Source organism: Arachis hypogaea, chromosome 2 (genome assembly GCF_003086295.3).
Source record: "Arachis hypogaea cultivar Tifrunner chromosome 2, arahy.Tifrunner.gnm2.J5K5, whole genome shotgun sequence".
Classification (NCBI taxonomy): Eukaryota; Viridiplantae; Streptophyta; class Magnoliopsida; order Fabales; family Fabaceae; genus Arachis; species Arachis hypogaea.
Window position 1 is genome coordinate 1,653,708 of NC_092037.1, and position 16,423 is coordinate 1,670,130.

General features: G+C 31.1%; 3 protein-coding genes across 4 annotated transcripts; 1 reads left to right on the top strand and 2 right to left on the bottom strand.

Annotated features, from left to right (window-relative positions):
- LOC140180902 (pentatricopeptide repeat-containing protein At4g35130, chloroplastic-like) lies at positions 1 to 564 on the top strand. The gene has a single exon (XM_072222478.1). The coding sequence runs from the start codon at positions 1 to 3 to the stop codon at positions 562 to 564; it is 564 nt and encodes a 187-aa protein (XP_072078579.1).
- A 4,944-nt stretch (positions 565 to 5,508) lies between these two features.
- Positions 5,509 to 8,947, bottom strand: LOC112731912 (uncharacterized). The gene is made up of 4 exons (XM_025780895.3): positions 8,537 to 8,947; positions 7,728 to 7,913; positions 6,555 to 6,725; positions 5,509 to 5,828 (listed from the first exon to the last, which is right to left on the bottom strand). The coding sequence occupies exons 1-4, from the start codon at positions 8,804 to 8,806 to the stop codon at positions 5,712 to 5,714; spliced, it is 744 nt and encodes a 247-aa protein (XP_025636680.1). The 5' UTR covers positions 8,807 to 8,947; the 3' UTR covers positions 5,509 to 5,711.
- Positions 8,948 to 10,127: 1,180 nt separating this feature from the next.
- Positions 10,128 to 14,340, bottom strand: LOC112731928 (2-alkenal reductase (NADP(+)-dependent)). 2 transcript variants are annotated; one of them, XM_025780896.3, is made up of 5 exons: positions 13,939 to 14,340; positions 13,001 to 13,181; positions 11,777 to 11,943; positions 11,463 to 11,545; positions 10,128 to 10,878 (listed from the first exon to the last, which is right to left on the bottom strand). In XM_025780896.3, exons 1-5 carry the CDS (start codon positions 14,170 to 14,172, stop codon positions 10,500 to 10,502), a joined length of 1,044 nt encoding a protein of 347 aa, XP_025636681.1. In that variant the 5' UTR covers positions 14,173 to 14,340; the 3' UTR covers positions 10,128 to 10,499. The 2 variants fall into 2 exon arrangements, with proteins under 2 accessions (XP_025636681.1, XP_029146589.1); XM_029290756.2 differs by having other exon boundaries at positions 11,777 to 11,916; positions 13,939 to 14,336.
- Positions 14,341 to 16,423: the final 2,083 nt, after the last annotated feature.

Below are 16,423 nucleotides of genomic sequence, written 5' to 3' on the forward strand. Positions count from 1 at the left end.
ATGCTCCAGGCTAGGATTCGCCCCAATAAGTTCAGCTTAATCAATGCGCTGAAGGCATGTTCTCACTGTTTTTATAATTTATGGGGAAGAGAAGTGCATTGCTATGCGCTCAAGATGGGTTTTGAATCAGATGTTATGGTCCAGACATCGCTTCTTGACATGTACAACAAGTGTAGGTTGTTAAGTTATGCAGAGAGAATTTTCGATAGTATATCTTCAAGGAACATTGTTGCTTGGAATGCAATGATTAGTGCTTATGCTCTGAACGGTCAACCAATTCAGGCTTTTGATTCTTTGGAGAATATACTCAAGGATGATAAATTGGCTGTTGATAATGTCACACTCATAAACCTGCTTCCTTCCTGTGCACAACTAGGAGTTGTTTTGCAGGATAAGACTATCCATGGACTTGCCATAAGGAAAGGCTTTCTACCTCATCCGGTATTGGAAACAGCTCTGCTCGACATGTATGGCGAGTTTGGAATACTGAAGTTGGCAGAGGTAACCTTCGATCAAATGATCCGTCATGAGAATTCACCTTCCTCCTTCGCATCGAAGCACTAGATCTATAACTGTCGTGCGATGTATGTGACAAACCGCCATCACAACTACCATTTCCAATCTCCATCCAGTCAGCCAGCCAGGGATTACGGCTCCTACTTACCTCTACTGCCACCGAAAGTGTTCATGGCCATGTATTTATCGTTCAAATTGGGATTAGGGTTTATCCACTCCAAGGACTAATTTGACGTCTTAAACAAGACTTATCTTGTTATCAACAACATACTACAGCCTGGCATTTACCACCTTGGCAGTTAACGGCCTACGTCAGCGGACGTTTGCCAACTCAGTTACGGAGATGACGGAAGGACGAACGTGATTAGGTAAGGTATCTTTAGAGGACGATTTTGATTAATTTTGACTTTCGGAGACGAAAATGGAGATCGAGGTATCTTTTAGGGACGAAATTGACTATTAACTCTATTTCTTTACAAAGAATTAACTTTAGAATTTTTTTATTAATTAACACAATAGAATTTAAAGTTATACATTTTATATACAAAATTATCTATTAATATTCAATAGACAATATAGTTGAATATTAGCAAATAAGATATAATAAATATGAATATTAAATATGAATATTATGGTAATAATTAGTATTAAATTTCTAATAAAAAAAATCAAAATATTAGTAGTAAAATTTATATTGACCATATATCAACAAGAAATAAAAAGTTTCTAAAGAAAAAAAAATTGGTTGACAAAATTATTTAAATTAAAAAAAATCAAAATTTTTAAATTATTAGTTACTTAGATTATTTTATTAGTTAAATATTGATGGTAATTAATTATAACAGGAATACATATAGAATACAAAATGTTAATGGACAATATGAAGTTTACTACTAATATCTTTGATTTTTTTTATTAGAAATTTAATACTAATTATCACTATATTTATTATATCTTATTTGCTAATATTCAATCATGTCATCTATTGAATATTAATAGATAATTTTGTATATATCACAATGTATAACTATATACACTATTTTGTTAATTAATAGGGTATTTTAGACACCAAAAAAAATTAATAGGGTATTTTAAGGTTAATTCTTTGTAAAGAAATATGATGTAATTCTCAAAATAATAGCTTAACATAATGTATTGATGCACATCGTATATAATTCGAATTACTCCAATTCAAACTAGTAAGTGTGAAAAACTATGCCAATGAGTTATAACTCAAATGATATAATCTCCTCATATTCGTTTAAGATATTGCAAATTCGAATCTCTCTATTTTCAAGAAAAAAAGAAATGTGGAAAATTATGAGAAAATCAAAACAGCTTGCATGTTTCCTTAATAATTTGAGTTAGACTGATTCTATTTAACAATTAGACTCCTTGAGTTGTGATTTCAAAAGCCCGGGATGCATGCAATGTTTCAACGTATATATAATAAAGAAGCTAATTCTTGTGCATAAATTTGTGAACTCTTGTGGTTAGGCTTCCCAAAACGGATGCTGGTTATGTGTACGAGGAGTACAAGGTGGGAAGACTTTTCCGATAAAACTTCCACTGTATTAAAATAAGGGAAAAAGATCTGACTTTTTAAACTTTTGACAAATATATCTCTGACAAAATTTAAATACAAAAAAGTTCCTGATTTTAACAAACGGAGGACAATTTAGTCCTTCCGTCTATTTGCCTCTCATACACCTAATGGAACTGGCTGACGTGGCTGAAACGGTGTACAGGTGTCCGTTACAGTGCCACGTTGGAAGGGGAAAAAAGTTCGAAGGACAAATAAGTCATTGACGTCATTTTACAAATAAAGTTCGAAAGACAAATAGATCATTGAGAATTTTTTTTTCAATATACTTCTATTATGCTTCTATTATGAGAATTTAGTTTATAAAATTAGGCTAATTTTTTTTTGTATAGAAAAAATATTGGTGTTTTTGTTGAAAATGGGAGAATGTGGTGTAATTATAGATGGATGGATTTTTTTGTGGGAAATCAACACGTGGGGGGCGTGGTGCAACACGTGGGAGGCGTGGTGAACACGTGGCATCATTCTGGTCAACACGTGGCAGCATCTTAGCCAACACGTGGGGGCGTGTTGAATAATTTTCACAATACTGTAATACACTTCAAATGTCAATATTCAACCAAAACACCAATTTTCTTTCCATATTAAAAATAATTTCTGATAAAATTATGCTTATATTTTGAAATCTAGTTAACTTATTTTATTCTACAATTTAAATTATTTGTATTAAAATTGTAGAAATTGGGCTTGTTATGTTTCTACTCTTTTTCTTAAATTGCATTAGTTTAGTTTTAGTACATTTGTGTATTATATTAGAATTTGTTAAATTGCATTAGTTCAATTTTCATCATATCAGTGGCATTAGTTAGCATCAATTCATTTATGCATCAAGTTAGCATTAGTTCATTTGTGCATCATTCATGTATTAAGTTAGCATTAGTGCATTTGTGTATTATATTAGAACTAGTATTTTTATGCATAATAACATTACGAGAATATTTTTTTTTAAATTATAGTTTACTTTGTTCTAACAGTATAAATTATGCATGACACAAAAGATTTATAAAATAAAACTACTTTTACAAAAAAGTTGTAAGTTGACAAAAGTTTCTGACTAAGAAGACCAAGATATCTGCAAATAAAAAATTAAATAATAAGATTTTTAGTTATTATTTTTATATAAAAAGTCTAATTTTTTATTAGTAATTAATTTTAACATTCGTTATCTAAAATTTAAAATAATTTAATGTGTATAATTTTATATTTAAAATATTTTAATTGTAAAAAAATATCGAATGACATATTTTGATTTGTCAAATTACTAATATAAAATATAATTATATATAGAGTAAAAATAGTAGAGAGAAATATAAAAATGGAGAGAGGTAGATGAGAGAATTTAGGAAATGAGTTTATTAATTTTGAAAAAAAAATTCTCAAGGACCTATTTGTCCTTCGAACTTTATTTGTAAAATGACGTCAATGACTTATTTGTCCTTCGAACTTTTTCCCCTTCCAACGTGGCACCGTAACGGACACCTGGACACCGTTTCAGCCACGTCAGCAAGTTCCGTTAGGTATATGAGAGGCAAATAGACGGAAGGACTAAATTGTCCTTCGTTTGTTAAAGTCAGGGACTTTTTTGTATTTAAATTTTGTCAGGGATATATTTGTCAAAAGTTTGAAAAGTCAGGGACCTATTTGTCTTTTTCCCTTAAAACAATTCTCAAATATTTAACAAAACAACTCTTAAAATTATACTTTAAGGTTGGAGATTTATCCTATCTAAATAATGATGCTACATATTCAGAACATAAATCTAAGTGAAAAACAAATTAAAGAACCCTAACGGAACACTAAAAACTAAAAAGGAAGAGTTCCTTCATTGGCAGATTTCACGCCCTTCACGACTTAGAATTGTTCTTGCAGTTTCACGCATTTCAGGTAAAATTTGGTCCAATAACTGAGAGGATATAGGCACAGGATCGAAACTCTTGACCTTTCGGATCTAGAACTCTAATACTATGTCATGAACCCATTCATCCTAAAAGCATAATCTGACAGGATAATGTAACACTAATGGTTATATCTCTAATACTTACTAAACCTCTATTGTACACATTGTAAGCCATTGACTCCCTATACTTTCTCTTTAATTAAATATCTTTTGAAAGAATTCAGCTAAATATTTTAATACATAAATCAAATATTACGATTTGAAAGTTGGCTTGGATTATTATTGTTGTTTAATTGTATTAAAAATTAAACTTTGAATTTGATCTTAAAAAGATTCAAGTATTTGTACTTAATTTTAAAAATACTAATATACTTAAGGAGCAAGAGGTTAATTTGTTATTTCCAAACAAAAACGAAAAGCCGTTGTTAATGCAAGATTAGGTTCGAAATTATCACACAATGTGCTTAATTTCTACCCAATTTATAACGGCCAAAATTTATTTATTTGTTCATCTGCATTAACATTAGCCTTGCTGGTGGTTCTTTAATTTTATAGAATACATTCTCTAACATGGACGTTATAGGAAGAAACATGATATTAAGAAAAAGGACTATTACCCAATTGGCAAGTTTTATGGTCCACTGGAATATTTACCCTATATATATATATATATATATATATATATATATATATATATATATATATATATATATATGATAATAATTAGAATAAAAAATGCTATGTGGACATAAAAAATTAATTATTAAATTAATCATTATATATGTGTTATATTTATTTATAAATACATATATAATTTAATTTATTTTATAGATTTAATTATTTTATTAGTCTCTAATTTTACTAAATTTATAATTATATATATATATAATTAAATCTCTATACTATTTTTAATTTTTTTAATTAGGAAGCAGAAGATGGAAGAGGATTGTTTGGTTGTGAATTCTCATTTGGTTGTCACTAGGCTTGCTTTCGGTTTGCTCCAATTTGGAGATGAAGGATTTGAGGCATATGAACTTAACTGGATTAGGATGAGCTGTTTCAATTTCAGTTTTCGGTTAACTTGGAACTACATTGTTTGTGTTGAATTTGTCATAGTTGAGTATTAACAATGAAGAACTCTCTTATTTCACAGAATTGTTACAACTTAAAAGAACCATAAATTTGTTGGATTGTGAAAGAGTGTCTTGTTATAGTATTGGCAAGGCCTTTGTTGAGGAAAATAACACCACCTAGATTTTCTCTTCCTAAGTCATGGATGCTTTGTTGTACTTGTACCTAATATATCATTTTTAATGAAGGTAAAAACTCATGTGAAGTTAAAAATTGACAATAGTTAAATGACAAATTATTTAACCGCTCTTAACTATCATCACATGAAATTAACTGAGTTTCCACCAATAAATATAATTTGTCCATAGCAAATGGCAGAAAAAGGAAAACGCTTTCTTCAAAAAATTAAAAAAGAAAAATAAAAAATGTAATACGTTGCCATTAACTGGAATCAAATTAGAAAAACACAAATTACATATCTCTCTGAGTCAAACCACGGACCTTTAGCAAAAACAACACCATAATCGAATACATCTACAGACAATATAAACATTAAATGAAAGACATGAGGCCAGTAACTCAACGATCTACGAAATAAACTCTTATAAATGCATTTCTTTCTCTTTATCTCTGTAAATATATTCTCTTATCCTGAATTGGCAGTTCGATGGGCTTCTGTGCAGCATGAGGATGATCTGGACCCTCATAAACCTTCAGGTGGGTGAATAGCCTCCTCCCAAGCTGCATACACAAAACCTTCATTATTATACATTTTATAAAAGAGAGATAATCTTTTGTCTAAGAAAAATTGAATATTTCTCCAACACGAGTTCTCCTGTCCTACTAAACCACTTACAAGGCTGCATTTGGTAGGTTTGTTAAGAGAGAAAATATAGAAACAGAGACACTACAGAAGAGCTGTGTCTCCAGTTTTTTTTGGACAGAAAATCAAAGATACTTATCTCAAATTAAAAGAAGTTCAATTTTGATGTTCTAAAAGTGTAAATTTACAATCATCCAATCAAATTCATTTAGATGACCTTTTAAGTAGTGGGATGTGGGTTTGAAAATTAGTTACTTTTGTTGAAGTGACAATACAAGATTGGTTGTCTGTGTAAAATTATTTTACACTAACAGGACATGAAAATTAAATTCAACTAAAAATACTTTTGGCTGTTTCTGTATTTATGTCCTCCAAACAATTTTGTTTCTCAGAATCTGTGTGTTTTTGTCCTAAAACAAATACTCAATGGACCCGAAAAGATTATCCAATCCCAAAGTATGACCATGAAGGTATTTTCTTCAAAGATCTGAGCCTGGCTTTCAAAATTCAAACCAAAACTTAGATTCCTAAGTCAATTAGTGAACCTTTTTCGGTTATGGTGACATATCTTTCATGAGATATGTTGTGAAAGTTAATATTTTAGAATTATATCGACAACAGCATAGTATGTGTATGTGACCTACCCTCCCCTTCGGAAGCATGCCACGAACAGCATGTTCGATAATTCTTTCAGGAATTCTGTTCTGCAGTTGAGCAAATGTCTCTACTTTCATACCACCAGGTCTACCAGAGTGCCTCCTGTAAAGCTTTTGGGTTCTCTTTCTCCCAGATACAGCAACCTTTTCAGCATTCACCTTTTGAATCCCAAATCAAAATAGAAGAGATTCAGACCTTAGCTTGTAGGGCAATAATTTTATTTTTATATATTTTTGCATAGCACGAGACTATGCTTAGCCATATACGTCAATTAAAATAAAAGAAAATAAGATTCAAGTAGAAATTCCATAGACCAAAACTTCAAGAAGAAGGGTCAGGGTGGTAAAATGGATAATTATATTATGAGTGAGTATGGCCACAATATAAAGGATTCCCCATGAAGCAGAAGCTATTTCCATTACAGGTTATTGAAACATCGGAAAATACCATTGGCTCATAAGTCATGTACCAGTAACTATAATTTAAGCAAAAATTCAAATGCATAAAAATTTCCTCGCAATAAATATAAACGGAGGGTCAATGTAAAAGAGTATGACCACAATACAGGGGTTCCCTATGATTATGAAGAAGAGCATGTTTCCTCTTTTTTCCCTTTCTTATAATAAGTAAGGATTATTGAAATATTGGAATATATCATTGCACCACAAGTCATCCTCATACCTAATAAGTAATAACGCGTGTCAAACTTAAAAGGCATACAAAAATTTTCTCAGAATATATATATACAGGAAGAAAGAAAATGTAGACGAGTTCCTATCTTCAGATTTACATATTGCAGACCAAGGAGGATATTGCAGCAACCAAAACTATCCAAAACAAGATACATAACTATATTCAGGGCTTAATTAAGAGATTTCCAATTATGACTTAAAACCATACATTGGCATGAAAAAAGAAATGTCAAGGTAATCCAAGGTTCATTTATAAATGACATGAGAAATGTTTAGGGAAGTCGAATATTCATTCTCAGCTACTACTTCATTCTCACTGTAACTTCAACCCCAAAAATAAAAGAGGAACAGAAAAAAAAGTTTTCAAAGAAGAGTTTAACCAACAAGGTTATTTTAGCATACGTATTAAAATCTTGGACTGAGAGCTTCTACTGCAAATAGCATAAAAATTTATGCTGCAATACATACCACAATTACAAATGCACCCATGTCCACGCTGGGAGTATAGGTTTCTAGATTTTTCCCTCGGATATGAATAGCAATCGTTGATGCCAGTCTGCCAAGAACTTTGTCTGTAGCATCAACAACATACCATGTTTTCTCCGTATTAACATGATCGGCAGCTTTTGGATACCAGGTCTTGTTCCAAATGTCCTGCAATTTTGTTTACATATTAGAACCGTTTAAACTTCATTACGAAAAGACTCTACAGACAGCAACAGCTTTACTCAAATGGAAAAAAAAAAAAAGTAGAAAATGCATGCATCTTTTAACAGAAACCGGATGCATCACTTACTCAGTTTACCAAGTTTTTTGAATTTTCAGTGACAGTGTAGGGCTGATATAACACAAACCACAAGTATAACAACTAAAGACAGAGATGAAGAAGAAATTACGAATACAATTTGAAGCTGATTAGGTTATGATAAAGCAAAGATAGGCTAAATTACAATTATATCTGCAGTTCTATAGGGTATTGTCCTTCAATTACAAGCTGATTAGGTTATGACAAAGCACAATTGTAAAAACACAAAAATTTGAAACTTCCACACTAACTTTTCGGCTCTTTTTTGCAGGTTTTGGATTCCAGCAATGAATTTCACTAAAACTATCCAAACAATATACAGTATGACAAATCAAGTCTTAATTTACAAAACCTGTTACTAACCAGTGCTTTTACTAACAACTCATTGGAGTTTGTGCACAACATTGAGAAAGCTTATTCCATAGAAACCTACTAAGAAGCTAAAACAAAAGAGTAGAGAAAGAAGTGGCACCGGGCCTTTGAATCGGGGTTCGGGTTCGACGCAGAGGAAGCGTGGATCTTGTTCTGGAGGAACGAGGGAAGAATCTTGCTGCTGAGAATGGATACGGAGGATCCTTGCATTGGTGTTGGAAGAAGAAGAAGAGGGAGATAATGATAAGGATACCAGCTTGTGCAATGGAAATTGTAACCCAACCAATGAGGAAGAGGTATTCCTGTGGCTGTGACGTGGGAAAGAAGATGAAGGGAACGTCACCGACGCGGAACCACACACCAGAGCCATGCTTGCCTCGCTTAATGCCGTATGCTCCTCTTCACTATCTATTCTATCCGCTTCAGCGACTTGGAATTGGGATAATGTTATGTTATGCACATTGCACAGTCAAATAGATAGTAGCTAAATTTTCCATTTATTCCTTACAATTTTTTTGATATTATCATTTAAAAATTTATATTAGGTTTGAAAATTTTATAATTTAAATCTTATTCTAATTTTATATTTTATGTATTTAATTTATTTTTTAAAAATTGCATAAAATTTTAACTTTTTTCACTTTTAATATTAAGCATTAATTGTGAAATAGATAGTAGTATTAATTTATTTTTTATTTATTGAATATATAAAATAATAATAAATATGAGGTCAGTTTAGAGGATAAATAATTTAAATGTAAATTAAAAAGTTTTAGGTTTAAATTTAAAAAAATGGAAAAATATTTTTTAAAAACAATTGTATATAATGCAAAAATATTTTAGAAAATAATTTTTTATACTAAATTTCTTCTAATTTCCATTATATATATATACACTAGATAATAGATAATATATTAATTATAAATATTTAATTTTATATTCTATACAATTTAAAAAAATAATACAGAACTATGGTTTTAACGTAATAAAATTAATTCTATTAAGGCCCAACCCAAGAGGCACGCTGACCGATCCGACCCACAGAGCACTCGACCCGTACGGCCCGACAGACGGACATGGGACGCCCGGGAGCCAACCCGAACACACATCCCTCTACAGCTCACCACTACAGCTGTATTAGGAAACTTCGAGGAAGGTGGATCTGTCTTTGTGGGACCCACTCCTGACAGGGTATATATGGGGAAGGACCTACCCTTCCCCCAAAGTACGTCACCGTTATTCTACTAACACATCACCTATACACTCTCCTGACTTGGGCGTCGGAGTGTCTTTGCAGGTGACCCCCCACTCCGCTCGAAGTTTTCGGGAAGTCGGCCGCTCCTACCCTCGCTCCCACACCTCACTACCAGGCGGGATCCCACACTCAAACTCGAGACCTCCACGAACCGTCTAGTACCCGACGACCTACCGTACAAATTCTATTAAAAAATATAATAAATTTTAAATAAGAGCCAAAAATTAGAATAATATATTGATTACATATAGATAATTTATTTTGTCGGGTATACAATAAATATAAAAGACAGTATAACTCGCTCTTAAAAAAAAATATAAAGCTAGTCACCAAAAAAAAAGAAAAGAATATAAAGCTAATAACTTGGAAAAATCAAATTCCACTCTTCACAATACAATAACCAAAGCAACTAATTTAAATTAATTCCCTTATCCGCTTAAACAAATGTAGCACATTATGACATTACTATATAAGAGTCCACACAATTCATAGTACATTACTACATAGCTGAGGAGGACGAGTGCAAATGCAATACAAATTTTGTTACACTCCATCATCCACCAAAAAGAGAAAGAACTTAAAAACAAGCATATGTCTATATTCAAGAGAAATATAAGGACACTATCAAAATTTATTATTTTTTATTCTCATTTAGCTATTAATTTAATTTTGTTAGTCTAATAATCTAACAACATATTTTATCATATACCTTTAAACATTGATGGCTAATTGATAGTCAAAAATAATAAATTCTGATGACCCACTAATATTCCTGTATCTTTAAACCATCTGTGTTAAGCATATGTTTTTATTCAGGAGCAACAAGAAGCACTTGTTTTCCGAAATTGCGACCGCTAAAAAGGCCAACCAAGGCTGCAGGGCCGTTCTCAAGACCTTCAGCTATGTCTTCCACATAAACAATCTTCCCTTCTTTGAGATGAGAGAGGACAAACTCCAAGAATTTTGGATACAGGTTAACATAATCGAAGAAATTAAAACCCTGCATACGAATCTTCTTATATACAATGTTAGCCAAATTCGTTACACCTTCCGGTTGAGTTAGATTATACTGCGATATCATTCCACAAGCCGGTATGCGACCCTGGACTCTCATGTTGAGCAGCACGGCATCAAGCGTCTTTCCTCCCACATTCTCAAAGTAAACATCAATGCCTTCCGGAAAATACCTGACCCCATAATCGTATCAGTAGCTAGAATTTCGATTTAACTCTTAAAATTTTTTGATATTACGATTTTAAACGAGTCAATAGATTTGATAAGATTTGTACTAAGTGTGTTACGATTTCATGTTTTACGTACTTAATTTACTTTTCTCTACACGGCTTGAACCCATGATGTTGAGGTTACACGGCTTGAACCCATGATGTTGAGGTTACACGGTCTAAAACTCCCTTTCCATGGTTTTAAATATAACGGTTCCGCTACGTTACAACAGCATATCTGCCAACTTCTCCCAACTCTTATTTATAATTGTGTTTCATGGGAGTGTGTTTGTGGATGTGTCTAATAAAAATGTCTTTTTATAATTGTGTTTAATAGAAGTGTCTTTATAGATATATTTTATAGATGTGTCTCTTTATATATGTATTTAAAATATATTAATTATTAGACACATCTACGAACACACTTCCATGAAACACAAATATAAATAAGAGTTGGCAGAAGTTGGCAGATAATATGTTGGTACCCTGTACTTTTCCTAAATATAATTAAACTAAAATTTAACTTTCTAAAGTTGTTATGAACTCACCTCTTTAAAGCTGCATTGAGGTCAGGCTCTTCTTTATAGTTAAAACCTTCATCAAATCCAAATTTATTCTTTAACAGATCCACCTGATATCAATTAGTAACAGACATGAATTTGAGGAGGAAGTTTACTTTTACTAGGTAAACAAATGAAACAAAAACTCCTTACAAGTTAGGCTAGTTATCCAAATCATTTATCATGACAGAACCTTAGCTTATTCCTAATTAACATATATCAAGACAAAAGCATACTTAATTGATATTTTTAGGCTCAAATTTTCCTTTAATCAGATATAAATGCAATAATTAAAGCAATACCTTGTCTTTACTTCCAGCACTTCCCACAACATAACAATCTGTAAGTTTAGCGAATTGTCCGACAAGTTGGCCGACTGCGCCGGAAGCAGCCGAAACGAAAACTCTCTCCCCTTTTTGGAGAGAGCCTACTTCAAAGAGACCTGCATAAGCAGTCACTCCAGGCATGCCTGCATTAAATCATTGTAAAACAATGAAGGTGTCTAATACTCTAATATTAAAACTACAAAGCAATGATTTTTATGAAGAAAACAAATGAAAAGAAAAAATGTGGCAGCAAAAGAGAATTTAGCTACCAGTAACATAATTTTTCTATAAATAATAGAATGTTAATGATACATGATTGTCAAAAGCAAATTTACAATCATGTGAAAACTTCATAGTTGAGAAATAATCACTTAACAACAAACACAGAAGATTGCATTCATGATTTCTCAACATTCAATCTGCCGAAACCAAATCTCTAGCCAAAAAAATTAAAATATATGTACACTATCATAAATCATAAATAGTACTAAACAGACATATAAAAGCAGTAAGATTTCAATTATACAATAATTGAGTGAACCTAACTCAACTCAAAATGTTATATAAGGTAGCGTTTGGTGGAGAGACAGAGATGAAAAGATTGAGACTGAGAGACAGAGACTAAGAGACAGGGATTGAAATAAATCTCAGTATTCTGTTTGGTGCAAAATGGGAGACATGAATTGAAACAAGAGTGAAACTCTAATTTAATTTGCACAAAGGATAAAATTGGAATTAATTAATTGAAATGAAAGTATTTTAGGTATAAATTGTTATTAAAGTTTCAGTCTCCATCTCTAAAAATTTCAGTCTCTTGTGTCCCTACTTTTTAGAGGTACTGAAATACTGAAATTTTAAAGACAGAGACAGAAATTTTAGTACTAGTCTCTGAACAAACAAACACGATACTGAGTTCTGTCTCAGTACCTCAAAACATACGGTACCTAATATATGTTCACCTCCAAAATGAAATGCCAAAAAGAAAAAGGAAAGAAGAAAGAAGGAAAACTAAAAGTGTTATTGCCTTCACCTTAACCAAAATTGAGATTGGAATATGAATGGGCTACAAACAGCCACCAAGACAATAGATTATTTTAATACCGGATGAAAATTTAATAAGTTTCAAGCTTCAGTTCATGTCAGTAATCAAGCATATGATTCATTCAAAATCAAAGTTAGATTGAATTTTTCAATACATACCAAGAATTCCAGTATAGTAAGAAAGTGGAACACCATCAGTGTGCTGAATTTTGGAAATTATTTGAGATGAAGGGACCAAGCTGTACTCCTCCCATTTAGTAAGCCCCCATACTAAATCCCCATACTTATAATCTGGGCTTCCAGAATCTATCACCTTGGACACACCAAACCCACCTATTGCCTGCAAATTGCACACACATCAACATTGCAACTGATAGTAATAGCAGAATCCACCATACTAAGTGGTCACTGAATCAGCCACCTTTTATAGAATACACATTGAAATACAAAATAAACATTGAAAATGAGTTAGACAATTCATGTATTTATACACAAATACATAGTGACTAATTTGGTGTGCATATAGTATTTTCATAACTGAATATACATGGCTAAAATGTGCTACCTCCATTTTTAGTTAATTGTTCACTTCACTTTTTATTTTGAAAAAAAAAATGTACAAGTCAATGTAATGTCCATGTATATTGATTTTTCAGGATCAAAGAGAGAAGTGGTTAGTTAATTAAGAACGGAAGTATTAGTATTTATTTTCAATGCTTAAGTGCCTTCATTCATGAGTTTTTTTTTTTTTTTTTTTTTTTTTTTTTTTAGGTGTGTAGCAAATACACTTTCACACTTTTGATAGCAAGTTAAAACCCATATTTTTTAAAATATTAACCAGTTCCCTAAACATATTTATTAAGGTTTTAAAATCGATCAAGAATAATTTTTGATAAACAACTCTCTATGCACAATCATTGTACAAAACTTAAAAGAAGTTTTCAGATTTGCAATAGCAACACAAAATGATTAAATGTGAACCTCCCAAGCTTTAGTTGCACAAAAAGGATTGTCCATCTAGCATTATTGATGAGTAAATTTTGAAGTTCTTAATCCATTTAATACATTAAAAATTTCAGAAGTTCATTTCTACTTACAGATCCAGAAGTATAGGTAAGGCCACTGCTGGTCTCGGTGCCTTGGGGCTTGTTCATGAGATTCCTCATGAAGGGATCACATGACAAGTAGAGGTTCTTGAGCAGCACCTCCTTGGAACCTTCTGGAACCTTCAAAGTTATGGTTCCTTCCAGAATTTCCATGTCTGATTCTTTGGGGAAACCAGTGACATAGTTCCTCAGAACAACCCTCTTGTTCCTCACTACTTCAGCCATGTTTATGTTAGTTAAGTTTGGTTCAATTCTTCAAAATTTGAGAGATTTTTATAGAAATGGAAAGAAGTGATGAGATTACGATGAGGATTCAAGAAAGATTATTAGATGACATGTATTAAGCTGATAATGGAGTTGCATGCGTGGGACCTCATTTTCTTTCTTTCAATCGTGTCATTGCTTTTGAAAAAGAATTTATATGCTGTCGTAAGGTATATTTTAAAAAATATAATAATAGAAATTTTAAAATTATAGTAAATAAAACAATAATTAGTCTTTAACATTTATAAAAGAGTAATAAGTTAGGCTTTGATTTCTAAAACATATGATTGAAGATTTATACTTTTAAAATTTTTTTAAAAATTAAAGGAATAACTTTTTCATTTATCTTTTAGAAATTAATTTGTCTCATATTCTAAACCGTTCAGCTACACACATCTAAGTGTTTTTAGCAATCAAATCCAATTAAGTTAGTCTAAATTCAACAAAAATCACTTTCATCACACCAGTGTATACATACGCACATTTCAATAACACAAAATTTCAATAACACAAAACATATCATTCTTCATCTTCGTCTTCTCATTTTTCTTCTCTTTCTCCTCCTCCTCCTCCTCCTCCTTTCAAACATGTAGGTTCTTCTTCTTCCCTCCTTCTTTTTCTTTTTTGTTATTGTCATCACCAACAACATCAATATTTTGCTAACATCTTTATTAGTTCTGATTTTCTCGGGTGCCATCATTAAATAATTTTGGTTCATATTTTAGTTTATTTCGGTTCATTTGTGAATTAATTTTGGTTCATTTGTGTGTTAATTGAGGTTCATCTGATGCTGTAATAAATATTGACTAAATTTTTTATTCCTTAAGTAATTTCGATTCATTTCTTAGTTTATTTGGATCCAGAAATGAATTCGATGTGTTTGTGTTAATTGATGTTTATTTGAGGCTGTTGATAAGTATTGACCAAATTTTTTAGCAAAGAAGAATGAAATTATTCATTATCACTTTATTCAATTGCATTAGATTCCATTCAATTAGTTAAGATTTGAACAAACAGTAAAAAAAACTCAATCATCAATAAAAACACATCAAATTCATTTCTGAATCCAAATGTACCTCAATTAAAACTAAGAAATGAACCGAAATTACTTAATGAATAAAAAATTTAGTCAATACTTATAAGCAGCATCAAGTGAACCTCAATTAGCACACAAATGTACCAAAATTAGTTCAGATTTAAACAAATAGTCAAAAAGACTCAATCATTAAAAAAACATATCGAATTCATTTCTGGATTCAAATGAACCCCAATTAACCTAAGAAATAAATCTAAATTATTTAAGGAATAAAAAATTTGGTTAATATTTATCAGCAGCATCAAGTGAATCTCAATTAACACACAAATAAACCGAAATTATTTAATGATGGTAATGGAGAAAATCAAAACTAATAAAGATGTTTGCAAAATGTTAGTGTTATTGGTGATGAGATAACGAAAAAGAAAAAAAGAAGACGCAACATTAGAGCAGAAGAACACGCATCCGCAAATTTGGAAAGAAGAAGAGGAGGAGCTTAATTTAAAAAGTTGTTATAACAACTTAGTTAGATTTGATTAAGTATTTTGCTTTAATGTAGAGTTTTATTGTATTCTAAAAGACCAAAAAAACAATTTGTTACATATTTTTTGTCAAAGACAAATTAAATTTGTCCAAAATATATTTATAACATTTAAAATTTTAATATATATAATGATATTTTTAATTGAGAAAAACTCAACAACTACCAGAATTTATTATTTTTGGTTAGCACTTTTAATCATCAGTGTAATTAATTTAATTTAATAATCTAATACTCTAACACTTCATTTTTAATTTCCTGGTCACTAGTTGATAATATATATAATTACTCTTTCATGTTTTTTCTTTCTCTCTCTTTTATTTTTGTCTTATCTTTTTTGGGGCAATCCAACTTGGTTTCAGGAAGAGAGAATAGGGTGGGTGCATGGGTGATTTAGGTTATGGGTATGGGGTATTATTATTAATGTCATTGTGTTATGTGACTCTTTAATTCCTCATATGATCTTAAGTCTTAACAACTTTATTTTGATCCAATAATCACATAAAATTATTCTTCTAACTTTTCATTCAGGACTAGTGAATTGTTTCGTGCACGGGTATGATAAATTTAATGAAAATTATTCATTATGAAAGTATTTTTATATTAATAATATATATATGAATGTTCTATAATAA

Excerpts from the sequence above, each read along its gene's own strand:
- LOC140180902 (XM_072222478.1), top strand. The coding sequence starts at position 1 with ATGCTCCAGGCTAGGATTCGCCCCAATAAGTTCAGCTTAATCAATGCG.
- LOC112731912 (XM_025780895.3), bottom strand. The coding sequence starts at position 8,806 with ATGGCTCTGGTGTGTGGTTCCGCGTCGGTGACGTTCCCTTCATCTTCT. Across the intron at positions 7,914-8,536 it reads AACCCCGATTCAAAGGCCCG|GACATTTGGAACAAGACCTG; the intron begins GTGCCACTTCTT and ends ACAAAATTGCAG. Across the intron at positions 6,726-7,727 it reads TGGGTGCATTTGTAATTGTG|GTGAATGCTGAAAAGGTTGC; the intron begins GTATGTATTGCA and ends GGGATTCAAAAG.
- LOC112731928 (XM_025780896.3), bottom strand. The coding sequence starts at position 14,172 with ATGGCTGAAGTAGTGAGGAACAAGAGGGTTGTTCTGAGGAACTATGTC. Across the intron at positions 13,182-13,938 it reads TTACCTATACTTCTGGATCT|GCAATAGGTGGGTTTGGTGT; the intron begins GTAAGTAGAAAT and ends TGCAATTTGCAG. Across the intron at positions 11,944-13,000 it reads TTACTATACTGGAATTCTTG|GCATGCCTGGAGTGACTGCT; the intron begins GTATGTATTGAA and ends GATTTAATGCAG.